Source organism: Lepidochelys kempii, chromosome 6 (assembly GCF_965140285.1).
Source record: "Lepidochelys kempii isolate rLepKem1 chromosome 6, rLepKem1.hap1, whole genome shotgun sequence".
Lineage (NCBI taxonomy): Eukaryota > Metazoa > Chordata > Testudines > Cheloniidae > Lepidochelys > Lepidochelys kempii.
Window position 1 is genome coordinate 130,789,508 of NC_136385.1, and position 27,567 is coordinate 130,817,074.

At 41.8% G+C, this 27,567-nt stretch overlaps 1 protein-coding gene across 6 annotated transcripts in view; it reads left to right on the plus strand.

The window, feature by feature from the left end:
• MDGA2 (MAM domain containing glycosylphosphatidylinositol anchor 2) overlaps nt 1–27,567 on the plus strand; it is a 663,883-nt gene that overhangs the window by 613,935 nt on the left and 22,381 nt on the right. For 4 of the 6 annotated variants that reach the window (XM_073350233.2, XM_073350235.2, XM_073350234.2 and 1 more), the window contains 3 exons: nt 3,603–3,780; nt 17,345–17,365; nt 27,203–27,358. In XM_073350233.2, coding sequence (XP_073206334.1) covers nt 3,603–3,780; nt 17,345–17,365; nt 27,203–27,358 — 355 coding nt within the window. The remainder of the gene's footprint in view (nt 1–3,602; nt 3,781–17,344; nt 17,366–27,202; nt 27,359–27,567) is intronic. The other 2 variants (XM_073350237.2, XM_073350236.2) reach the window with 1 other exon arrangement.

Consider the following 27,567-nt stretch of genomic DNA (forward strand, 5'->3'; position numbering starts at 1 on the left):
CACCCGCGACAATGTTTTAGCCCCATCAGGCATTGGGATCTCAATCCAGAATTCCAATGGGCGGCGGAGACTGCGGGAACTGTGGGATAGCTACCCACAGTGCAATGCTCCGGAAGTTGACGCTAGCCTCGGTACTGTGGAAGCACTCTGCCAAGTTAATGCACTTAATGCACTTAGAGCATTTTGTGTCGGGACACACACACTCGAATATATAAAAACGATTTCTAAAAAACTGACTTCTATAAATTCGACCTGATCTCGTAGTGATGACATACCCTCAGACTAATTACAAACAAAGAGCTGCATTGCCGCATTTTGTTTAAGTAAGTTACACAAGAGCAACAAGACATGCAGAGAAAGACCTTTCCGTATAACGTTAAAGACCTTTCCGTATAACGTTAATTTCAGTTTGCCCTTACTGGAATATATAATCAATTTTGAGAGTGAAATACCCTTTTTCCCTGTCTGATCCAGGCACAGGAAAGGACTAATTAGACTACGTCTCTTCACGGCTGCAGTTTAAAACCAGCCTTTCTTGTGGTAGTCATTTGTCATAAGCTACTATGAAATTGCTGCTTTTGCTGCTGTACTCTGCCTTAGCTGCTGGTTTCTAATGACAGACCCCCACGAATGAACAGATCGTGTGTTAATGGGCTTCTGGACACTGCTACGACATCAATAATCTTTCTCCCGCAGGAGCTCCCATTGCAAAGCTACCTTTTCAGTGGAGAGCATTGTCGTAAGAGGACGTATTTTAACAAGTAGAGTGCCATATACTGTACACACTGCATTTGTAATAAACAGCAGAACTTCAACCGTTAATAGAAAATACTGCTCCTCTTATGTATACTTTGTTTTAAACCTTTCAGTCTCTCTCTCCTTCCATCTTTTTCTTAATTGACCACCATTGTTTTTATTCCTCCCCTCCCCCCAACATTTCACACGTGCATACCTTAACTCGGGAGCAGTCCCACTGAAGCCTAAACATGAGCAGGGTCAGAACCTTAGCATGAGATTTTTCCAAAGTGCTCAGCATTGGCCTAACTCAGTTCCCTCGGAATCTAATGCTCTGCCCCCACAGTCTTCAATGGAGGCAGAAAAAGCTAATGGCTCCCCATCCTTCCTTTCGAATTTTCTTACTTTCTGTTGGTTCGTCAACCTTATTTTTATCTGAGGTGGGCTTGTGTTGTATGTTTAATAATAGACCAGTCTTGTTTTCTTTTCCGTAGATGCAGATATAAACCTTCCTGTCAATGTTTTAAATTTGCTTTTCACATCATTTGCTGGAATCAAATGTGATGCTTTAGCAGCTTATTTCCCCAACTATTTCAGTATACCCTTTTCTAACAGCTTTGAATTAAAAATCTGGAAAAAGAGGGGGGGTGTTGTTTTTAATAAACATGAAGTTCTATAATCACAAGTTTGTAATAATTAATGACATCAGTGCACCTGCCAAGCAGAATCAGTTGAGTAGAACATCTCATTATAACAGCATAGTACCTGCAGAGTTCCTTTGGGATGGATAGTAAATATTTAATGATTTGTTCTTGATAGCCTGGAGAGAATGCCTGTAATAAGCCAGTGTCTCTTCAGGTAATATTGAAATATCCAATAACTTTGCTACCCAACATGAGTACACTTTGAGTGTTTCTGGTCATTAATAAACCACTTAAAGCATGAATGAACTAATGTGGCATTCAGTATTTATTAAACTTTCTCTCTATTTAGATTTTTCGTCTCTTGGACAAGTGCATTGAAAATGACAAAGTTTATTGATTTAGATGTTGTAACTCCTGTACACTCTATGAAGTGTAAATATATACAACTCCTCCTTATTTGCTTCATATTGATGTTTCATTGTTCTTTTCAGTTCATCCACCTTTCTGAGGTGACTGGGGCTGTTAATAATTGTGGAGTCTGTTCCCATGCAGTGCTGAGTGTCCTCAACTCCTGTTGACTTATGGTGTAATTCTACTGTGAAGTGTGACATTGTAGGGTCATGTAATTGTCTCTCAATTTTTTCCATGTCAGATGTGCTCATTGTACAACTAAAAGACATTTTCTTCTAGCTGCCAACTCTGCAAACTCACTCTGAGAGTCAAGCTGGGTAATTCCCTTCTTACTCATCGACAAAGTGGTAAAGCCCTGGGAGCCATACTGTGCTCTGTTACTCCTGAACCTTCTCATTATCTTCAGTTCTGCCCCAGGTGACACATGGGCAACATCATTGCCGTGAATGGGGATGCAGAGGGGCACCTGACTGGGCCTGAAGGAGCAATGCTCTTGACGAGGAGGAATGGAACTCCGCTCACTCTGCCATGGCTGAGAGCTCTGCAGGCAGAAAAGGAGTAAGGAGAGCTGGCCTAAAAGCAGGAATCCCTTTCCTCAAAAATGTTCATGTTTTTGAATAAAAGTTTCATCCTGAAGCAGGGACAAAGCATTAAAAAGGCAAAATGTTCACAGAAAGGAGTTTCAGGAAAACTCCATTTCAGGAGACCAGAAACTGAAATTTTCAGCTTTCCAGCTGTCTTCAGGTGCTCTAACTCCATGCCACCCCTCCAGCTCCAGGAGTCAGAGAGGCATTGCCCATCCCCTGGAGATTAGGGGGAAGTGAGAAGGCAGAGCACCCAGTTCTGTTCCACTCCATGCCCTGAAGCTGAGAGCAAGGCAGGAAAACTTGCCTGTGTTTTGTCACGTCTGTAATAGATTCGGCAGAACATTTCACTCTATCAAATTGGCACTTTCCAACAAAACTGAGTTTCATAGAAAATTTCCAAGCAGTTCTAGGCAAAGGAACTTACTTTTGTCACTGCAGTCAGCTGGTGTGATTCGAAATACACATTGGGAGAATGTCTACCAGGCAGAAAGGTATCTTCATATGTAGTCTGTTTTCAGGATACAGCCACACTGTGAATGGATGTCAAGGACTATAAGTGCCCACAAATTTGGGACCTTTGAGCTCATCAGCTGAACAGGAGATTTTTAAAAGAGGGCACATTTTAAACATTCTTTAACCTGCTTCTCTCAGTTAAATCTAGAACTTAAGGCCGGAATTTCAAAGGTATCTAGGTGCCTAACGATGCAAAGAGGTGCTAGCGGGATTTTCAAAAGCATCTACACGCCTATCTGCAGTTTTAGGCAACTAATTTCTTTTAAAACTCTGGTCCTTAGTGCCTTGCATTAGGCCTCTTTCCCTGATGTATTAGAAAATTTTTAAGATGGAAAAACTGAAAATGCGTGGTTGCTTTCATGGTACTCTGAAAGATCTGTAGTTATGTGATATTTGATAGGAGCAGATGTGGTACAACACAGAATGCAATGAGGAGTTTGATGCATAGGAAAGGTAGGTGGAGAGAATGGAAGTAACTTATTTGCCTGCAGATTGCAAAGGTCCATTATCTCTGCAACCTCAATTAAAAGATCCATTAGTTATAAAAAATGGGTCTTTTATGTGTTAGGTGGCATAGGAAAGATTTTGTGTTCTTATCTAGAGCTAATCAAGCAAATGAAGCTTCTGCAGACCACTGTGCTCCATTTCCAGAATGAAAGGGTGGCAGTTTGTGCCAAAAGCTCCAATCTTTCCATGATTCTTCTGATTTCAGGCTGGACAACAGCGTTGGTGGGAACAGGAGATCACGGTAAACGGAAACATTCAGAAAGGAGAGTTAATTACATACAACCTGACTGAGCTGATCAAGCCAGAGGCCTATGAAGTCCGCCTAACTCCCATCACCAGATTTGGGGAGGGAGATTCAACCATCCGTGTCATCAAATATAGTGGTAAGGAGACGTTATGGTAACAGGAGACATACTGGAATATGGGTCACACAGTTTAATGTAACTGGTAATGTGCAGTTAAGAGCAAAATTTAGTTCCTGTCACTGTAAGCTGTATAATCATGCTCAAAGAGTAATTATCAATGGTCCGATGCCAAACTGATGGATTATATCTAGTTAGGTCTTGCAGGGGTCCGTTCTGGGTCCAGTACTGTTCAATATTTTCATTAATACCTTGGATAGTGGAATGCAGAAGACACTTTTAAAATTTGCAGATGTCACTAACCAGGGAGGGGTTGCTAGCATTTAGAAGGACAGGATTAGAATTCAGAACAACCTTGACAAATTGGTGAATTGGTCTGAAATAAACAAGGTGAAGATCAATAAAGACACATGCAAAGTACTACACATAGGAAGAAAAAAAATCAAATGAACAAATACAAAATGGTGAACTAGGCAGTAGTACTGCTTAAAAAGGATCTGGGGTTATCATGGATCACAAATTGAATATGAGTCGTCAATGTGATGCAGTTGTGAAAAAGTAATATCATCCTGGGGTGTATTAACAGGAGTGTTGTAGGTAAGACAGGAGGTAATTGTCCTGCTCTATTTGGCACTGGTGAGGTCTCAGCTGAAGTATTGTAACCAATCCTAGGTGCCACACTTTGGGAAAGATGTGATCAAATTAGAGAGAATCCAAAGGAGAGCAACAAAAATTATAAAAGATTTGGAAAACCTGACCTATGAGGAAAAGCTTAAACGAACAAACAAACAAAAAGCTGGCCATGTTTAGTCTTGAGAGAAGAAGACTGGGGAGAAGCTGATAAGTCGTTGAATATTTTAAAGATTGCGATAAAGAGGATCGTGATCAGTTGTTCTCCATGTCCACGGAGGGTAGGACAAGTACTGATGAGCTAAATCTGCATCCAGGGAAATTTAGGTTGGATATTAGGAAAAGCTTTCCAACTATAAGGATAATTAAGCTCTGGAACAGGCTTCCAAAGGAGGTTGTGGAATCCCCATCATTAGAAGATTTTAAGAACAGATTGGACAAATATCTGACAGGGATGGCCTGGGTTTCCTTAGTCCTGCCTCAGCACAGGGGGCTGGACAATGACTTCTCAAGGTCCTATCCAGTCCTACATTTCTATGACACTATGAAATTGAACAAATAGGTAGAATTATGTCTAAGGCCTCGATACAGCAATTAGATCGTCACAGGCAGAGCCTTGTGCCTGCAGGAAGGGTGCTGCTCTGCGTAGAGCTGGGCCGCTATAGCATTTTCGATTTCCCTGGAAATTCCACAATCTCCATTTTTTTCCCCATTCCAAAGTGGAACAAAGCTCCCGCCCCCCCCCAAATTGAAATTTCTCATGAAACACAATTCAGAAGAAAACATTCTGAGTAGATTGAAACATTTCATTTAGGTAAAATCTAGATACTTTGTTCAATTTTCAACCTTTTAAAACTTTTTTTTTATAGAAAAACAATGAAGTTCATTGCAAAAAGTTGTTTCAAAACAAAGTGTAAACATTCCCTTCAGATTTCAGCGGAGCAGCCGGGTTAGTCTGTGTCCGCAAAAAGAAAAGGAATACTTGTGGCACCTTAGAGACAAACAAATTTATTTGAGCATGAGCTTTCATGAGCTACAGCTCACCTCATGGGATAAATTGGTTAGTCTCTAAGGTGCCACAAGTCCTCCATTCCTTTCAGAAAATGTCAAAGCATTTCATTTTGGAACTTTTTCTAAGCAACATGTTGTCAAACTTGACACTTTTTTAAACATTTCGGTTTTGACGAAAACAGCTTCTTTTACTCACAAAATGTTTCAACTACAAAATTCTGACGAGCTCTAGTTCAGGGCAAGTGCAAGCGTCTTCCCACAGTGACCTGCAGCTGCCACGTGGACACAGAAGACTGCCCACATGAATCTAGTTGGGTTTTGGATTGCTATAGCCTTTGTTTTTTGGAAATCTCCAAATATTGCTAACGTTTGACTCTTAGACCTGCACAAAAACCTTAGTTTTTTTGTGAATATTTGTTTAATGAATTGAATTCTCTTTTCCTGTTTGTTTCCCTTTCCCTCTGTAAATATCATAATGAAAGGACAATATGCCCATGTGGAGTATCAATCCTGAACTCAGTGGAGCTGGGCCAAAATAATACCGGCTGAGGACCTGGCCCAATGACTGGAAGGATTTTTAACTGAAAAAAATGAAGTAAATTTAAGCACATATTGGAGGAGCTTTGTAAGAAGGGAATTTAAAAGTTTGGAAACGCAAGTGTGAACATTAGAACCCTGATTCTCTGTTACCCTCGTCCAAACAGGAAACAGATGGCATGTGACGTGTCGAGTCACAACTAGGCAACGTAATTCCGAGACGCTTTAGCAGCTAGCTAGCACAATGGCCAGAGCTATATAAAATCTTGAGAGAGCTCCATTTTGGATACCAACTATAATAGACGGCTCAGAGGCAATCTGCAGACCAAGAATTACTCCTGGAAATTAGTTGTCAAATAATTTTGAATAATGAACCTATCTGAGAAAATTGTAAGCGGCTTGTGCACAATTCATGAAAAGAAAAATACGCTACATTTATCAAAAAGATTATTCATGATCAATTATTAGCTCCGCCACGCTCAATTCCAGTGCAAATAATTTAATAGTGTGTTAATATCAACCAAAGAAATGAAATGAGACACCCCAAAATATTGATTCCACAGGCACATATTTGTACTTTCCAATTCCGGACAGCTACCCTGCTCACAAGATGAGCCAAGCTTAGGGGTTTTGCATTTTGCAGAAAGTAGTTGTCTAAGCAATGTATTTGTGTCCCAAGGTATGAACTAATCAAAGCTTAGGTCACTTAGGTCTCCTGAGTCCCAGGCTAGCTGCTTAACTCCTGGATCATCCTTCCTCTTCTGACAAATGCAAAGAGCAGCATCCAACTTATGGGTGGTTAGCTCATCTCCCCTTGGGCTCATCTGGCAGTGCCTGTCGCCTGTGGAGCACAAGAGGTTGTTTCAAGGATTAGCTGTGGCAGTGTGCTAGAGGCAAACACACCGCACGCCCCACAAGGTCACTTGCTGAATTCAGGATTTTGCTGACTTGTTAAGTCAACTGAAGTGTCTAGCCCTGCACTGGCAGAAACACCTCCTTCCTGCAACAGAAACGGCATGTTTCTGCTGGAGGGAATTTTGTTCTCAGATCTGTCACTAATACAGATTTGAATGAAATACACACGCATTTCAAATGTGCTGACGAAGTACCTGTTGCAAAATCAAACCACCCAGCAGAAAACAAGCCGTTTGCATTCTATGCAAGATGGGTACATTAGTTTTGGAGCGCGATTCAGCGCTATTGATGCCGGTATCTGCAGCTTTGCAGTTTTAAAGATCATGAATAGGCTGCAAATCAACAGGATAAATCTCAAGTTGCTTTCCTTTAAAGTAGAACTCAAGATAGTTAACCCTTCGTGCACTTCAAACATGGGGTGTGTCTGAGCACCATTATCATAACAATTGTCTCAGCACACCTATTATAAAGCTTTATTTCCAAGGTGTACTAGATTCAGCCATAAAATAATGAGATCTCACACATTTATCCCAGTGTCGTGTTTTATATTTATAACCTCAAAACGCTTGATTCCTAGAGATGTTGTTAACAGGCTGACAGGATGCATTTCACAGCAGCAAGTCCACATAAATGTAGATGATAAATCGTAAATATTATCCAGGAATTAAAATAAGAGCAGAGGGAACGTGGCTAGAAAGGACAATTAAGGTAACAATTTGCAAAGCTCTTTTCACTGCAAATGTTTGTTCTTTGGGGCATCTGGCCAAGCAGGGACACATTGGAATCGTAAGATTTTCAATATACTTTTAATCAAGTGTGTGTTGAGTTGCATTCTGTCTCCAAGAGGAACATATCCTGGATTCCAGCAGTGCCAGCCTATGTTTCTCACATCATCTCTTTGGACATTTCTTATTGAAACATACTGTAGGTTTAATTCTCACACTAATATATTAGTATTCCATTGTGAGCTCTATGATTGGTAACCTACATCTCTTAGTATATTATATATTTATCATCAGGCTAATTATATTTTTACTCACTTTTTATTTTATCCAGAATAAAATGCAGATCAGACTCATTCTAATTAGAGATGCTAGAGCTGTTTGCTGCATTTTTCTTTGAACTGAGCTGAACCAGGTGTACAGAGGGGGAACAGAAGGGCAGTGCACAACTTAAATCCTACTTTGAGGGCTTACGTTGGGTTTAAATAGTGTATCATTAGAACATAAGAATGGCCATACTGGGTCAGACCAAAGGTTCATCTATCCCAGTATCCTGTCTGCCGACAGTGGCCAATGTCAGGTGTCCCAGAAGGAATGAACAAAACAGAGAATCATCAGGTGATCCATCCCCTGTATTGTCTGTGTGTTGACTCCACATAGAGCCAGTTTCACCCTTTAACAGTTGTTGGAAAGTTTTCAAGAATCAACAAGCAATTTTCATCATGTATTTTGCTTCTGTGCCCTCATGAGTTATAGAAATTGATTTCCTTTCAGTGCAGAGATAGCAGACTTCTGGCTACCAGCAAAGAGTTAAAATGTGAAACTCTAGTTTCATAAAAACTGAGAGACATGCATGAAAAAAATATATCCAGTTTGCAGAGACAGTATGTTGTTTCAGAGGTAGAGTATCTATAATTCACATTGGTTAAAAAGCCGTCAGTGAACTACAGAAAAGTAAAAACAGAACAGACTGATTTTAAATGCACCATTTACTGGGACCAGGGCCTGGATCCTGCAAGAGTCCAACAGCCCTCACTTCCCATTGACTTAAACCAGGAGCCTATTGGGTTAGTGCACCAACTTTCCTTCCTTCCACCTAAATCCAAACCCTATCATAGGTTACAAGTACAAATTACCTTGGCAGCTTGAACGTAACTCCCGATTTTGCAAAGCTTTCCAATATATCGCACAATTTAACACAGGTAGTATTATCTGCTCAAAGGAAAACTCAGGGTTGGAATCCCTAAGATATTGCAAGTCCCAGGATTCAGGTATATTGCCAGATGTTTGTATAATACGCACCAGTACTATGCACGTCTCAAGTACTATCAATCCCTCTCTTTCCCAAGCATTCTTTTCCATTCCCAGAGCCTTAAAATGTAAACAAATGTATGATTTTGGTGTGCTGTTCAATCTCCCGACGACTTCAAAATGTCTGTATTTTATTATCAAGTGGCGGTAGTCATTCCACAGGTAAGGCTTGCATCAGGCTGACATTAAAAAGCCCTATTTTCAAAACCCCTCTAAATTTTTATTGAAGCATCTGATTTGTCTTTAAATAGGTATGCTTGACTTAGGTTAGAATAAGGGTTTTTAAAGAGATTTGTGGTAAATTGGGGATTGAAGGGCTAACTCTTCAACTAGTGCAAATAGACATACCATCCCTGGCTTGTCTTCACTATGGGGGTAAGTCGACCTAAGTTACGCACTCCAGCTACATGAATAATGTAGCTGGAGTTGATGTAGCTTAGGTCGACTTACCCCGGTGTCTTCACCACACTGCATCAGTGGGAGATGCTCTCCAGTTGACTTCCCTTACTCTTCTCGGAGAGCTGGAGTACCGGGATCGAGCAGAGAGTGCTCTGCTGTCGATTTAGCGGGTCTTCACTAGACCCACTAAATCAGTCCCTGCTGCATCGATTGCAGCAGGGTCGATCTCCCTGAGTGAAGACCAGCCCTTAGTGAAGCTATGCTGGTTTGCACGAGCTGGAGATCTAGCCCAAAGAGTATTATAGGCTAGGTGATCATAATTTTCCTGTGTTTTCAAAATATTCCCATTCAAAATAATGCAGTCCATCATGAAATTTCCACCCGCAGTTTCTCAGCTGCTTTATAACCACACATTTGTACAGGTCTGCAGGCAATGAAGTAAAACATACTTTTTACAGATGAAATTTCCTCATTATGAGTTGGATCCATCTCTGGCCTGGAAAGTTAGCACCATCAGTGAATTTGCCATTGAAGATATCCCCATCAGCAAGTTCATTGCTGAACAACTGGAATAACTGTATCGACATATATTGAGATTAATATTTTTCATGTTTATATCTGTTGATGTTGTGGCATTTCTTGTTGCCTTTTACCATTTTAAATATTAAACGGTGAAAAATCTGCATTTCATCTACAAATGCACAAGTTGTGTCACAGTTGTTCGTGGCTACAACGAATGCACTGGAATCTGAACCTATTCTGGTGACTTCTATATTTACTATCAAATAGTATGAAGTTAATCTAATATGGGAGTAGTTACAGAGCACAGCACAGCGTGAATGAAACCAGCAACTGCAGATTAACATTTACATTGCTCCAATACAAACACATGCAACTTTCAATGAGCTTTTCTGTTAGGAGCTGTTTGAATGATTGTCCGAAATGTGGAAACTATATAATTAGGAAAATCTCAGTGATGTGTTTTTAAAAAAATATCTTCGCCTCCTAACCCATACTTTTAGGTATAGACAAAAAAAGGGAAAACACGCTAGTACCTGGATACTATCAATCAAAAGTGTGTACACATGCTTTGTTTTCCACCTTCTCTCCACTGTGGCATGGAGAAAAGAAAAATCAGCATAGTATGAATGATATGATTGACGAATCACTTATTAGATGCATATATTATTCTGCAAGAGAACATTCAGTACACCAAGTAAACACAATCACATCAATTTAAATAGCACTAATCGACTGTGTACGCTAGTGCAGTACAAATATGTCTTGTAGTAACAATTTTAAGGATCATCTTCATCATTTCACGTAAATCCATGTAGGCTGGTATGGTAAAAGACAACTATAAAATCTCTGAATGTTCAGTAACTCCATTTCAAATCTGAACACACACTTTCTTTATACATCTTCCTATGTAAAAAAAAAATTATAATAATTCTTAAGCAGCAATTAAAGTTGCAAACGGAGCTGCTTCTTACCACTCCAAAAGCAACGGGCAGTATTTCTTCAGTGTATATAGAATGGGACTCCTGGTACACCTGTACACAACAAGAATGGTCTGCCATATGAGGCTGTCAGTTACTACTCCAACACTTAAATTTCCATAGGCTAAATGTTAATTTTTTTAAAAAATAGTGACTTTTATGTAGGTTAGAAAAGTATATCATTATTGCATGCCTCGATCCTGAGATCAGCTCAGACCCCAGATGGGTGCAAAGATCCAGCCTCATGGATCCAGTTTCAGGATTGGGACCTTATATAAGAAGGTTACAGAGCAGCACTACAGCACAAAATTAAGACCATTTTTGGGGTGTGCAAACAGAAAATTCCAGTATGCGGGTGTGTGTTAAAAGGATCATGTTAAGTTAGGTGTTACAATTAATAGGGCAGATTGTCAGCCATGACTGGTTTCTTTTGTGTCTCTTAGCTTAATTGGCTTAATATTCCCTTTCTCCTTTTTTTTGCTCTTCATATTGAGATTTCATGTTCTTTGGAGCAAGGGCTCTTTCTAACCATGTGTATGTGGATTGCCTAATACTATCAGATCCTGGGGGCCTTTATGCACTATTGTAATACGAGCTGATCAGGAAATTTTCAACACACCATTTTTTCACTGAAAAATGCCAGTTTGTCTAAAAAAACCCTCCTCTTTGAAGAACAGGATCCATTTCAATGACTGTCCCTACTGGAAAAGGTTTTGGGTAAAATCTCATTTCCACATTTTCAAATTGGGAAGTTTTGGAAGTTTCAGTTGAAACAACTTTTCATTTAAAAAATTTAGTAAATTTAGACTAAAAAATGTTTTTAAAAAGAGAGAGAAAAGTCAGAATCAAAACCAAACATTTTGATTGACCTGAACCAAAACTTTGTTCAGATTTTTGGTGTGCAAAAATTTTGAAGATTTAGACTTTTTGTCCCAGTTTAAGATGGAAATTTTTTTCGATATCTCAAACATTTACATTGGACAGGAAAACTGTTTCTCACCAATCTCAAATTATCGTACCAATAATAAAAAATATAATCAAGCAGCTGAAAATATAGTATATTTAACCTTAGCTATTGATGTCCAAAATTATTGCTTGTTTTTTTAATGATTTCTCTAAGAACAGCCATACTGGGTCAGACGAATCATCCATCTACCCAGTAAACTGACTTCCGTGAGTAGCCAATGCCAGGTGCGTTAGAGGCAATGAGCAGAACAGGGTAATTGATTGAGCGTGGGGTTGCATCCCTGACCATCTTGGCTAATACCATAGATGGACCTGTCCTCCATGAACTTACCCCGTTATTTTTTTAACTCAATTATACTTTTAGTCTTCACAACATCCCCGCCAATGAGTGTAATTTTTGTGTTCTTCGCACTAGCACATAAGGGCACCTCAATTGTTCCTTAATCAAGTTTTTAATTTGGGAAGAATTTGTGGTAAATTTAAATAGGCTTTTACATAGGTTTTATACTGAGAGAGAATCGCCTGTTGAATGTGAAAAGGATTTTTTTTTTACTCTCTGCCAAGGTTTGTGTGGCGTAATCTACATGGACAAGGATTACCAGAAATAAGGTCTCGAAATTAAAGTGTGGTTTATGCCCACATGCCTGGGGTAAAAATCTAACAGAACAGACACAGAGGATCCAGCAGAGTCAAATAGTTTTATCACAATTCTTTCTGTTCTGAGAATGCTTTCTTTATAAAGCAGTCAGATCAGCTAGAGTCAGGATGAACTGACTAGAATCATAGACAACTAGTGTTGGAAAAGACCTCAGGAGGTCATCTAGTCCAACCCCCTGCTCAAAGCAGGACCAATCCCCGACTAAATCACCCCAGCCAGGTCTCTGTCAAGCCTGACCTTAAAAACCTCAAAGGAAACAGATTCCACCACCTCCCTAGGTAACACATTCCAGTGCTTCACCACCCTCCTACTGAAAAAGTTTTTCCTAATATCCAACCTAGACCTCCCCCACTGCAACTTGAGACCATTACTCCTTGTTCTGTCATCTGCCACCACTGAGAACAGCTGAGCTCCATCCTCTTTGGAACCCCCCCTCAGGAAGTTGAAGGCTGCTATCAAATTCCCCCACCCCATTCTCTTCTGCAGACTAAACAATCCCAGTTCCCTCAGCCTCTCCTCGTAAGTCATGTGCCTCAGCCCCCTAATCATTTTTGTTGCCCTCTGCTGGACTCTCTCCAATTTGTCCTCATCCTTTCTGTACTGGGGGGACCAAAACTGGATGCAATACTCCAGCTGTGGCCTCACCAGTGCCAAGTAGAGGGGAATAATCACTTCCCTCAATCTGCTGGCAATGCTCCTACTAATGCAGCCCAATATGCCATTGGCCTTCTTGGCAACAAGGGCACACTGTTGACTCATATCCAGCTTCTCGTCCACTGTCATCCCCAGGTCCTTTTCTGCAGAACTGCCACTTAGCCAGTCAGTCTCCAGCCTGTAGCGGTGCATGGGATTCTTCCATCTTAAGTGCAGGACTCTGCACTTGTCCTTGTTGAACCTCATCAGATTTCTTTTAGCCCAATCCTCCAATTTGTCTAGGTCACTCTGGACCCTATCCCTACCCTCCAGTTTATCTAATTCTCCCCCCAGTTTAGTGTCATCTGCGAATTTACTGAGGGTGCAATTAATCCCATCATCCAGATCATTGATAAAGATGTTGAACAAAACCGGCCCCAGGACTGACTCCTGGGGCACTCTGCTTGATACCGGCTGCCAACTAGACATTGAGCCGTTGATCACTACCCATTGTACCAGACAATCTAGCCAGCTTTCTATCCATTTGATAGTCCATTCATCCAATCCATACTTTTTTAACTTGCTGGCAAGAATACTGTGGGAGACCATATCAAAAGCTTTGCTAAAGTCAAGATATATCATATCCACTGCTTTCCCCATATGCACAGAGCCAGTTATCCATCCTGGAAAGCAAACAGGTTGGTCAGGCATGACTTGCCCTTTGTAAATCCATGTTGACTATTCCTGATCATCTTCCTCTCCTCCAAGTGCTTCAGAATGGATTCCTTGAGGACCTGCTCCATGATTTTGCCAGGACTGAAGTGAGGCTGACCGGTCTGTAGTTCCCTGGGTTCTCTTTCTTCCCTTTTTTAAATATGGGCACTATATTTGCCTTTTTCCAATCATCTGGGACCTCCCCCGGTCACCACAAATTTTCAAAGATAATGGCCAATGGCTCTGCAATCACATCAGCCAACTCCCTCAGCAACCTTGGATGATTAGATCTGGACCCATGGACTTGTGCACGTCCAGCTTTTCTAAATGGTTCTTAACCTGTTCTTTCGCCACTGAGGGCTGCTCACCTCCTCCTTATACTGTGCTGCCCAGTGCAGCAGTCTGGGAGCTGACCTTGTCTGTGAAGACCGAGGCAAAAAAAGCATTGAGTACTTCAGCTTTTTCCACATGATCTGTCACTATGTTGCCTTCCGCATTCAGTAAGGGTCCGACACTTTCCCTGACCTTTTTTCTTGTTCCTAACATACCTGTAGAAACCCTTCTTGTTACCCTTCACATCCCTTGCTAGCTGCATCTCTGATTGGCCTTCCTTATTACACCCCTGCATGCTCTAGCAATATTTTTATACTCCTTCCTAGTCAGCTGTCCAAATTTCCACTTCTTGTAGGCTTCCTTTTTGAGTTTAAGCTCACCAAAGAATGGTTATAACGCTGAACTTTAAAAATTTCTAGACAGTTCAAACTCAACCTCAGGAATGTAGTTCTTCAGTCATCCATTAGTTTCCTTTCATGGCTAATTTTACTTACTACTTCTGGCTCACACAGCAATCTGACCTTTCAGAAATGAGAATTTGAGAATCATCTTCCCCTGTTTTATAGCTACTTGCTGCATTACTTAGGAGAGTGCTTTTTTGCCAGTTCACCATGTGTCAATAAGTTCAGCCTAACCATAGCTTAATTTGTTGTTCTGCTTTTGTCAATCAGTCTGAGCTGAAGCTTGCGTGGCAGCCAGCCCTTTTTGGTTTAGTTGCTGTACTCTGAGCAGTCTCACGAGCATGGCTCAAGGTGACCCACTAATGATAGTTTCTATAAAAGCTTCTCTGTACAATTACAAAGCAAGCGTCACTAAATGCAGCTTCTAGCAATTTCAGCTAATTCTGAGTTCAGCCACTCAAGAAGCACACAAAATGAAGGTTTCTCGAAGAGTGAAAGGTAATTTTTTTTTTTTTTTAACAAATGCATGTGAGGTTATCTAATGGAAGTTAACGACTAAGTTCCTCTGGCAAATCACAGATCATTCTTTTAGGTGAAGTGAGATAAAATGGCAGAGCTACTAAATGGAGGGGTTTTTTTAAGTGTCAGGTTGTATCTGCAACTAAGTATAACTCATGAGGGAAGGTGAGAAGCAAAGTGTTTATGTCCATAAACAGAGCAGGTGGCTAACAGTATCAACACATGGATCAATAACTGGGTAGAAGTCTGCTATTAACAAAGCCTTCATCTGCATATATACAGTACAATAGGGTTACAAGGTTTCATCAAACATCATTTGGAGCCAGAAGTAGATTGCACAGTTTCTTTAGATAATTGTCCCTTTCTGATTCCGGGCCTAAACCCACAATCCCTCATGATTACAGGAACAGGTCTCTATTTCCTAAATAACCCAGCTGAAATCCTCTCCTGTGCGCAGGGCCAGCATATGGCCTATGCACCATCTAATTCCCACGTCAGCCTTATTTTTGAGGTCTTCAGTGATGCACAGGCATGGTGCTGACCCTCTCGGCAGGGGTGAATTTCATCCCTACTCCATTAAGTAGGAACTTGTCATTCTGATTTCAAAATACGACATTGTGGAATTGTAGAATTATAGATGGGAAAAGGGGTATGGATCCAAAGGAGTTCAAAGCAATTACACCACAGATCTATGAACCACACAACCAAGTTTATCTACCATTCTCTGAGACTTAAAATCACTGTGCCTTATCGTCCTACTTTGGCTCTGTGGGGATTAGCAGAGTAATTACTGTAATATTTTATAAAATTACTGCCTTAACCTTCCAAGTTTATAATCCTTCTCTGATATGCATATATTGTACCTGGAAGATCATAGAGAGGACACTGGGATAGTACATTTCAGAACTGTATTTTATTAATATCCTGGCCAATCATTGTCAATCCTTTATTGTTATAAAAGTAAGTATATAATGTAACTAGTGAACAGTGATATACATAGAAGTGGCATGTACTGGTTTTTGGAATAGAATACTTTATTTACATTACTTCATCTCTGTTGAAAAAGAAATTCTGTATGTTCCCCCTGCTATTGTCTGAAAGTCAGATGGGTGCTTTGGGGAATGCCACAAGTTCTGTTTGTTTGCCAGCATGTTTTTCTGATATAAAACTTAAATATGGGCCCAACTGGAATTTTCCTAAGGAGGAGGCCCAGACCTCTCGCCAGCCCCACACTCTTCCCCCTCCCGCCTCCCAGCCCCGAGCTCTCTCATGCTGCCTTTGCACCAAAAACGCATGCTGTCCTCTCTGCACCCACAGCTCCACACACTCCTCCTGCTGTCCCCCACCCAGCCATGAGCTCTCCCCACTGCACCCAGCCCTGCAGTCTCCCTGCCCCACACCCAAACCCATGGTCTCACACGGAGAGATGGTCAGGCTGACAGACAGCATCCCCAAGAGGGGCCAGGCAGTTCTGGGAGCCCTTGACTGCATCCTCTGTCTGCATCTCCACTTCCCCAGGAAGCATCAAAAGCCCAGATCCAATCTTCCAAACCCTCCTGGAGGCTGAGATGCCCAGGTCCCGCTCCTCCACTCCTCCCAGAGGCTAGGGGTGCCTGTTGCCCATGGCCCTGAAAGGACTGCAAAGGGGGAGGGGGGGCACACAGGATTGCAACACCACTGAAATTTGGCCTGGCTGCCCCTCCATCATGCCTGCTGGGAAGGGGCTCTGTTGCTGCGCTACCCAGCTCTGGTCAGCAGCCGGGAGGGATCCTGAGCCTCCCGCCCCTCCCCTTTGCACCCTGCATTTAAAGAAACCTGAACCAGTCAGATAGGAAGTGGGATTTAGGCTGTGTTGACATTTCACATGGCAGCATTTTTAAACCCATGAGAATGGATTCGTTACAGGTGAAATTCCCTGTAATCCAGAGGGCCAGTGTGCTGCTAGCACCCCACATTAAGGGATGAACAGAGTCTAATATGAACCCTCTGCACACTCAGTTTTACCCATTTTCTATTATGTGTTGGCTTCAGCAATAGGACATCAGCCTGCTGCTAGCTGGACAGCTACTTTTCTTCCTTAAACTAAGTGTGAGGGTCGAGGTTTGATGCCTGACTGTGTGCGCTGAGATTTCTGTGGAAGAGCGTGCTCATCCCTGGGAAGTGCTGAAGTCTTTAGATCGTTAAAGAGCAGGACAGTGGCTGTTGTGCTGACCCTAACCATGTGCAATCATCAGTGTTCTTACACGGCCCCCAAGGAAGGTGTAGGATAAGTAGAGTACTGGTTTTAAAAAGGCTTTCAAATGACATTAATTGTCTTCTTCTCTGTCTTTCTTCCAGCTCCAGTCAATCCGCACTTAAGTAAGTATTTTTATCCTTTGCTGCACTTCATCATTGGAAGAATTAGATTTGCATTAATTGTTGCTTCATGGTTGTGCAATAAATGGGCAGCATTTCATTTTCAGCTGTGGTCCATGGATTCCATAAGGTCCATTTTAATTCTGTCACACATGACTGCACTTGTTTGTGGTAGGAGACTGGGACTTTTTTTAATTTCCAGTTGCTGAACAAAGAGTACTCAGATCAAGAGAAGATTGCGGCTGCTGGGCATACCCCTTCCCCTGTGTCCCAAACCGATGAATAATCCCTAAGGAAAAGGCACATATGTTTTCAAAGGTCCTCCAGGTGGCAGTTCCCAGGAAGTTACTGTGATCCAATCATCACAGTAGAACCCCCCTGGGAGCTGCCACCTGATGTGCCCAGACTACTTCTGCCCCTGCTTTCCTGCCCTGGCAGCTTAGGACTTCAGTGTCCTGCCTGGCTTGAGCCAGACCCGCTAGCCTGCTGCAAACCCAGACCCAGGTCTGAACCATGTCCCCTAACAGCTGTAGGCTTAACTGAAAGCAGCTTACAGAAGTGTTCCTGTCTTTGACACTCAGATGCCCAACTCCCAATGGGGTCCAAACCCTAAATAAATCCGGTTTACCCTGTATAAAGCTTATACAGGGTAAATTCATAAATTGTTCACCCTCTATAACATTGATAGAGAGATATGCACTGCTATTCCGCCCCCCCAAGTATTAATTAAGACATTGTAGACAACCCGTTGGGGGGAGGGATAGCTCAGTGGTTTGAGCATTGGCCTGCTAAACCCAGGGTTGTGAGTTCAATCCTTGAGGGGGCCATTTAGGGATCTGGGGCAAAAATTGGGGATTGGCCCTGCTTTGAGCAGGGGGTTGGACTAGATGACCTCCTGAGGTCCCTTCCAACCCTGATATTCTCTGATTCTATGTGTTTAAATAACCAAAGACAAGTTGTTTTCAATGAGCTGGAGGAGATAGGGTGGAAGGCACAGTGAAATCACAGAATCATAGAAGATTAGGGTTGGAAAAGACACCAGGAGGTCATCTAGTCCAACCCTTTGCTCAAAGCAGGACCAACCCCAACTAAATCATCCCAGCCAGGGCTTTGTCAAGCTGGAACTTAAAAACCTCTAAAGATGGAGATTCCACCACCTCCCTAGGTAACCCAGTCCAGTGCTTCACCATTGTCCTAATGAAATAGTTTTTTTCTAATATGCAACCTACACCCCCACCACTGCAACTTGAGCCCATTACTCCTTGTGCTGTCATCTGCCACCACTGAGAACAGCTGAGCTCCATCCTTTTAGGAACCCCCACTTCAGGTAGTTGAAGGCTGCTATCAAATCCCCCCACCCCATTCTTCTCTTCTGCAGACTAAATAACCCCAGTTCCCTCAGCCTCTTCTCGTAAGTCATGTGCCCCAGCCCCCCAATCATTTCAGTTGCCCACTGCTGGACTCTCGCCAATTTGTCCACATCCTTTCTGTACTGGGGGGACCAAAACTGGATGCAGTGCTCCAGGTGTGGCCTCACCAGTGCCGAATAGAGGGGAATAATCATTCCCTCGATCTGTGGGCAGTGCTCCTACTAATGCAGCCCAATATGCCATTAGCCTTCTTAGCAACAAGGGCACACTGTTGACTCGTATCCAGCTTCTCATCCACTGTAATCCCCAGGTCATTTTCTGCAGAACTTCCACTATGTCAGTCAGTCCCCAGCCTGTAGTAGTGCATGGGATTCTTTCAGCCTAAGTGCAGGACTCTACACTTGTCCTTGTTGAACCTCATCAGATTTCTTTTGGCCCAATCCTCCAATTTGTCTAGGTCACTCTGGACCCTATCCCTACCCTCCAGTTTATCTAATTCTCCCCCCAGTTTAGTGTCATCTGCGAACTTACTGAGGGTGCAATTAATCCCATCATCCAGATCATTAATGAAGATGTTGAACAAAACCGGCCCCAGGGCCGACCCCTGGGGCACTCCACTCCACTGCCAACTAGACTTCGAGCCATTGATCACTACCCATTGAGCCCGATGATATACCCAGCTTTCTATCCATGTTGTAGTCCATTCATCAAATCCAGACTTCTTTAACTTACTGGCAAGAATACTGTGGGAGACCATATCAAAAGCTTTGCTAAAGTCAAGGTATATCACAACCACTGCTTTTCCCATATCCTCAGAGCCAGTTATCTCATCATGACTTGCCCTTGTTGAATCCAATATCTATGTATACAGTGGTGTTGTAGCCATTTCGGTCCCATGATATTAGAGAGACAAGGTGGGTGAGGTGATATCTTTTATTGGACCAGGTTTTGTTGATGAGAGAGACAAGCTTTTGAGCTACCCAGAGCTCTTCTTCAGCTCTGGGAAATTTAGCTGACACTGAGTCTCTTTAGTGAATATCTCGTTATTTGTACCAGTGACTTTGAAAAACTGTGATCATTTATTGGATGAGATGCTCAAATAGCTGAAAGCAGAGCTTTCTTGCTGTTTCTCCAAAGGCGAAGCAAGCTAACGTTATAAAAGGATGTTACTAAGCTGAAATCCATAGACATTTCCTTATGGTGGTAATATTTGATGAAATATCCCACTAGTGATACTTGACAAAAATAAATCTCAATAAGCATTTTGGCTGTGTGTTGAGCTTTAGGGGCTCCTGTGGCAGACTGAATAAGAGGGAAACTGCTACGGGCAATGAGAAACATACCTTTTATTGCCCAGACATCGTGTTTAGTAAGGTGTGCAGAAATACAGCTGGAAACAGAAGGAAGTATTTCAGGCACATCAGTATTACTGCTATCAGTCAACTACAATGGGAGCAAAACTGGTTCTCAGCTACTGTGAACAGTTCAAGAATCATAGAATCATAGAAGATTAGGGTTGGAAGAGACCTCAGGAGGTCATCTAGTGCAACCCCCTGCTCAAAGCAGGAACAACCCCAAGTAAATCATCCCAGTCAGGGCTTTGTCAAGCCAGGCCTTGAAAACCTCTAAGGATGGAGATTCCACCACCTCCCTAGGTGACCCATTCCAGTGCTTCACCACCCTCCTAGTGAAATAATGTTTCCTAATATCCAACCTAGACCTCCCCCACTGCAACATGACCATTGCTCCTTCTTCTGTCATCTGCCACCACCGAGAACAGCCTAGAATACAGAATACAGGAGAACCTCAGAGTTGCAAACACCTCAGGAATGGAGATTGTTTGTAATTCTGAAATGTTTGTTAACTCTGAACAAAATGTTATGGTTCTTCATTGAAAAGTTTTCAACTGAACATTGACTTAATATTTAAAACATTGAAACTTTACTATGCAAAAGAAAAATGCTTTTAACCATCTTAATTTAAATGAAACAAGCACAGAAACAGTTTCCTTACCTTGTCAAGTCTTTTTTAAAACTTTCCCTTTCTTTTTTCAGTAGTATACATTTAACACGGTATTTGCTTGTACTCTACTGCACACTTGTACTGCATTTGCTTTTGCTTTTTTTTTTTTGTCTCTGCTGCTGCCTAATTGCATACTTCCGGTTCCAAATGAGGTGTGTGGTTGACCAGTCAGTTAATAACTCTGGTGTTCATAACACTGAGGTTCTATTGTAGATGACTCAACACTTTAAATTTGTTTACTGATGATCCCGTCTAGTGTGTTAATAATTAGGGCAGAATGGAAAGACTTCTATTGAATTAGCATTTAATCAGCCCTCCGTTGACTACATATATATTTAATTTATTAAGAAAATATTTAATAGCATTCCCAAGTGCATTAAATTACATCTGTCTCCAATTTTAAAGTTTAAAATTTCTTTCCTTCTTTTCTTCTTTCATGGCAAATTTATTGTTCAGTTAAAGGACCCAGATTAACAGTCCTAGACATTAAGTCCTCTGTCTACAGTACAGTTTCAATGTGGGAAACGTCAGAGCTGCATTAGTAAGAAGGATCACTTTGAGCAGTGAGAGGGGGTATTTCATTGCCCTACCCATACCCATGCCCTTGGTCTGTCAGGATCAGCTTCCAGCTGTGCTAGTGAAGATGGGGAAACATGTCAGTCAAGAACTGGAGTGAGCCCATCCAATCATTTTACTGAGGCCTGGGTTACACTAATGCTGTAATTCGACCTAAGTTACGCTAGTTAAGTTACATAAGTAATGTAACTTAAGTCGACGTGCCTTAGTTCGATTTACAACGGTGTCCACACTACTCTGTGTCAACAGGAGACACTCTCTGGTGACATAGCTTCTGCCTCTAGGTGAGGTGGATTACAGACGTTGACAAGAGAGTGCTCTCCCATCGACTTAGCTTGACGCACTAAATCGATGCTGCTGCATTGATTGCATCGGCGCCAAGTGTAGTGTAGACATGGCTACAGAACAGCCATCAGTGGTAACAACTTTAGGTCAGTAATATCTGGGGCAAAATGCCTCGCCCTTCTGAAGTCAATGACAAAATTTTCAGTAGGGCCAGGCCTTCATCCTTTAGATGGATTCAAACTAGTAAACTAGAGATAAAAGATTCTGTATTCCATTACGCACATTATCTTTGTTTTCTAGATCTCGTCTTATTTATCTCACAAGTGTCAATTTAAAGATGCTGTCTATCTGTCTCTCTGTGTAAATAAACCACCAAAACCCTGTGTTCATAGACAACTAAGAATTGATTTAAAACCCAGGAAATTCTGCCCCTTACTTTAACTTGATGGGCCTGATTCTGTGTAAATCAAGAGTAGTCAGTGGAGTCACCCTGGATAAAACTGATTTGTGTGAGACCAGAATCATTCGCTTCATGCATAAATTCTGCAGCATGCAAATGACATAAAATGTTTCCTTATTATGAGACTTCTGAAATAGCTAAATGAGCATTTCCAATGGGTTAAAGACTGAGATTTAGCCTTAAATCTGTATTCCCTTTCTTTTGTGAGTTTATTAAAGACTGTTGTCATGATATGTGCATGTAACTCCCATTAATGTAAACAGAAGTTATGTTTGAATAAGGAAAGAGATTGGAATATAAATATTCATATTTAAATGTGGGTCTTATGAGGGAATGGATGACATGAGGGATTAATGATAGAATGCAGAGCATTTTGTCTTGAGGATGCATTTTCACATTTGGCCCTGATTAGCCGTGAAACTAATTAATGGCCTCAATCCAGTTTCTAAATTGCCATGTGCTTGTAAAATAAAATCTACCACCCTATTGGTGCTGTTGACCAGAGGCCCATGACCTGATCCTGAATTATAAGGCTAGATTAATATATACATATTGCAAAAGTGCTTCTAATAATTGTGAGTGAAGCCAATATGGCTGAGATGTAAATAGGAGGGCGTAAAGTATGAATATGTATGTTAAGTGAGGCTTGGAATATGCTGAGGCCTACTGAGGTGTGTTAGGCATACATTTGTTAGCGTGGTATTATTGTGTGAACGAAGGTTACTGAATGATATATGGCAGCTGCACCTTCCCTACACCAAAGGCAGCATGGGGTATGGTAAGCAGAGATGCAGGAGCCTGAGGTGAGCTTGATCCCAGCGTTTCCACCTGTGGGGCCCAGCCCAGCGAGGTCCTGGGGCATCAGGGGGCTGGAGGTTGTAAAATTTAGTAATGTGTATCTTGTTGCAGTTTAGCAATGCATTTTGTGGTAAACAGGTAAACCACAAACAGATGGTAGCATCTCAGGGGCTTTTAGCAATTAGAGCTAACACATATACCAAAACTATTGGGAAAGGGACGGATGCGAGTGGCTGGCTTAACTGTTGGAAATATGACTATGGTCAATTGAAATAACACGTGTAGACAGGTGGAACCCTAACACTGGTCTCCTGGAATACTCGCGATGAATAAGGGCTGAGACTTGATCAGATATGGCCCCAGATGTATGTGGGTGGAATGGAGAAAGGTGTATAAAAGTTTGTCAAACCAAGCCCTAGTGGGGAGATCCAGAATGACAGTGGAGGTGACATCCAAAACCATCATCTCCTCTTGTGGTGTGCGCCACTGGCTGTTTCTTCCATCTTTGTTTCTAACGGTCTCCGAAAGGTTGTAGGTATGCATAGTGTAAGACTGTAAGTATGAACAATGCGGGAAACTACTTTACTGCAATTCTCTGATTCTTATACTTATGTATTTGGTTTTTATATTATTTCAATTATAGTCTGTGTTAACTCAAGCTCATAAAATTTCTGTGTGTGTTTCACCAATCTCATCTTCTTAATTAGCACCAAATAGCCACCTGAGTAAAAGAACCTGTTCTTTGTGACAGGTGCACTTTGCAACCAAAATTAACTCCAGGTTACAGTGCTGAATGGCTCCTTTATTGATGCTCTTAGAAGATAGGACAAAATTTAAATGGACTTAAAGACCTATCCAGCCTGTCATGAGCTGGGGCATCTCAGCCAGACAGGACTGTGTGGGGATGCACAGACTGCCAGCACTCATGATATACCTCTTTAATGGATGAATAAAGGACGGTGACGATCTGTTCAAAAACTCTTGAATTCACAGACAGGAAATGTGCAGATCTAACATCTCAAGTTATTTCCATGTTTATACTTTTGTCTATTTGTTTATATGTATATAGAGTCAAAGATACTTGGCACCAGCCCTTTCCAATTTATTCCAAATGCCTGAGTCCCATTTGCAGCTGACCCTGTGTTAAATAAATGGCAAACTTGTGCCTACTTTTTCATCGGGCCTGAAATTTGTTTTTGCTCACTCAAAGGAAAAAAGCTTTTAATCTGCTGATGTGGAATTTCTAAATGAACCTTCTGCAGCATGCTTCAAAGTGCAAATGTAGCCTTTAAACTACTGCAGCACGGTTAGAAATGGCAAGACGGATGGTGAGGCTGACTTTGGGTTTAACTCAGCTTGTTGTAGGAGCTGGATCAGATTTTACTCATTTTCCACTCTGGTTAGCTGTCATGTAAGCAATATTTCATCGCTGAATTGTATCACTCTGTGCAGGAATAGTGCGTGTAGGGTACTGACAACTCTGAGTTTCCATCTGCGGAGCTCGCTATTAATGGGACACTTTGGGTCAGTAGAGAGGGGAGATGGTCCACACAGCAGACCCCACAAGTGACAGTGGGTTTGGGCCACAAAACCCGTGGCTTGTTTGAGATCTGCTTGGATGTTTGGGCAGATGAAAGGGGCCACTTTTAGCTCTCTCATCAGCATGAGTCCTGTTGTCAGGACACCCCTTTAACCACAACTGCCCCTTGAATCACCTCAAGGGGGGGGTGTGGGAGGAGCCAATGCAAATTAATGCCAATTTGATCTGAATTAACTTGTTCTGTAGCATTAGCTTGTCCTGCAGGTTTTGTAGGGGGGATCCTAGTGGAAGTGTTACCAGTCCCACCCCAGTCCTCCAAGGCACCTGCTAGCAACACCCTCTCCTTTGATCACAATGTAGACAAGGATCAGAGGCTGCAGTTTCCATCCATCTGTCATATTCCTAAGGCAGTTCAGCACCTTGAGAGCTATAGTAAGGGTTTGTCTAAGTGGAGGGGAGCCCAATGTACACATCAGGATATTATATGGAACAGGCTATTTTAATATTGGATTGGTGCAAAATACATTTCTAAAGGTGACACGCTCCGCTTCTATTTTGTTCATAGATCTTCATCTGCACCGCACTTCTTTCATGAGCTTTGTCGGTGTCACTGTGTACTCTTTTGTGAGCTAAGAAATAAAGCAGCAGATGCTAATCTGCATCAGTTCACATACATCATTATTCAGGTTATTGGATTCCACAGAGTGTGTAACTGTTTTTCAGATTTCTTCTCCGTTGTGCTTGTGACAGTGCTCATGTATTTAATGATTTTGTATATTATAAGTTTTCCCTTAAATTAGACTCCAAAATGATGTGTGCGGGGGGAGGGTTTCATAATTAAACAAATGTACAGTTGACTGTCAGTCATACTGATGGTGAACAATCCTTTCAGGCCAACTGAGGGATGGTGCTTTAGTTAACTTGATTCTTACAGTCAAATGGTGATGATTCTACTCAAGTCAGTGGATTTATCTGAGAAAAGAGGTAAATCTGATCATTGTTCTGAGGGAGTAGACATATGTGTCTGGGATAACCTGGTTTTGTAGAGGAATGTTTCATGCTCAGCACTACGAAGTAGACACTTTTCTTTCAGTCCTCCTAGCCTAACCAGAAATGGGATGAGGAAGAACCAGAAAAATCTCTCAAAATTGCCATAGGGCTTGGGGTGAAATGCCAAGCTTAATTTTTCAGATTTGGGTATTAGATGATTTCAGATCAGCTTCAGGTTAGCCGCCATTCTTTGGGATCCTTACCCAACCCTAGCTCCAACTCCAAGGGCCTGTGTGCTGATCTCACTAACATAGTACAACATCACTGACCTGAGTGGATATATTACATATTTAACCTCCTAAACCTGCAAACACTTAGACACCTGCTTGACTTAACACCCCTAAGTAGTCCTGTGTAGAGCTTGGCAAAATAGTCTTTGTACAAGTGAGCGCATGTGAGAATGACTCTGTAACTGGTAGTTAGAGCATTCTCCTAGAATGTGGTTAGATCCAAGTTCAAGTCCCTGCTTCAATGGTTATTTAATTATTTATAAGAAATGGAACAGATTCAACATGAGAAATTGATAGAGACCCCTAGCTCAATGGTTAGTGCATGCTGTTGCAATTGGGAAGATCCATGTTCAAATCCCTTTTTCATATGAGGTGTAGGGGGCATAGAATGCGGCTCTCCCATATGCCAGGAGGCTAAAGGTTATCACTGAGCTAAAGATTATCAGGTAGGTCTCCTTCCTACCCCACCCCACCCATTTTGTGAATGAAGTCTTCATTGGCTTTGGTGAAAATCCCTGAAATTGGCATGGAATTTTTGGAGTTGCGTTGAAATGAAACTTGAAGCATTGGCTCAACTCAACTTTTTTTTTTTTTTTGGCTTAACAAGTCACCTAATTTTTTTTAAAAAAATCATTTTTGGTTTGACCCAATTTTTTTTTTTAAATTTTGGACATGCCAGGGAACCAAAAAATCTATTATGTGCCCAGCTCTAGTTTCCTGGAGGCCAGTGGAGCACTATTGCACAATAGTGAGTACAAAATGCACACTTATGAAGGAGGTAGTAACAAACAGACAGTATACAGACAACTGTTCTCTCCTGCCAGACCTTGCTGGAGCAGTGCACACACGGGGACTGCTCGTGTACATAAAGTTCAGCAGGTGCCTTGGGGGCCTTACACTGCTGGGAAGGAGATGAGAATCCAGGCCCCAAAACCTCGGATGGTTTGGGTTCCTGGCTACCCAAGAGTGCAACTTTGTGCTCATGTAATAATGATACACTCAGCTGCAATAAACTGAGTTGCATGAGTTGACAGTCCCACGGTATAAACAGGAGGAGACCGCTGGAAATTACTCAGCTGGAAACCTTTGATTGTAAGCCTTGCTTACTCCTTAAACTGGAGTCCAACTCTCTCGGCCTTAAGGGCATTCTGCAAAGCTTGTCTGTTCTCCTAGGCTTTTCCAAAGGGTGGGTGGCCTAAGAAGGGCTGAAGGATAATGCTGAATGGTGGAAGGGGATCTATTTGATAAGATCTGTACATGTTTTCAGTTTACACGTACACCTGGAGTGATAGTCGGGTGTATATTTTAGCAATTACAATAAAAAAATAACTATTGTAAAGGAAGACACATCCTTGACATTCTACCCGGATTTCAAAAAAATTCACAATGTCCAATATTAATAATGGCCATTGTCCTTTAAAAAGGTTGTTGCACTTCAAGACTTTTGACAGTTACGCATACAATGGTTGCAATGACTGAAGTCGTGTTCCTTTACTGTGTTGGCTGTAGGAGAGTTTCACTGTGGATTTGAAGATGGCAACATATGTCTATTCACTCAAGATGATACGGATAATTTTGACTGGACGAAACAAAGCACTGCCACCAGGGACACAAAATATACCCCAAACACTGGACCCAACGCAGACCGAAGTGGCTCCAAAGAAGGTAAAACGTAGCTTAGATTTCTGCAACAACAGACCCTCAGCAAATGCAAATCAACATAGCTCCACTGAGGATCTACCCAACATGTTGAGTCCCAAGGCCTTGTCTTTTCTTAATGACAACCAGCAATATTTAGGTTGAAAATACTGAGCTATGATAATTCTGTAGGGACTCCATAACATTTAATAGAGATGATCCCAAAGCAAAATCTT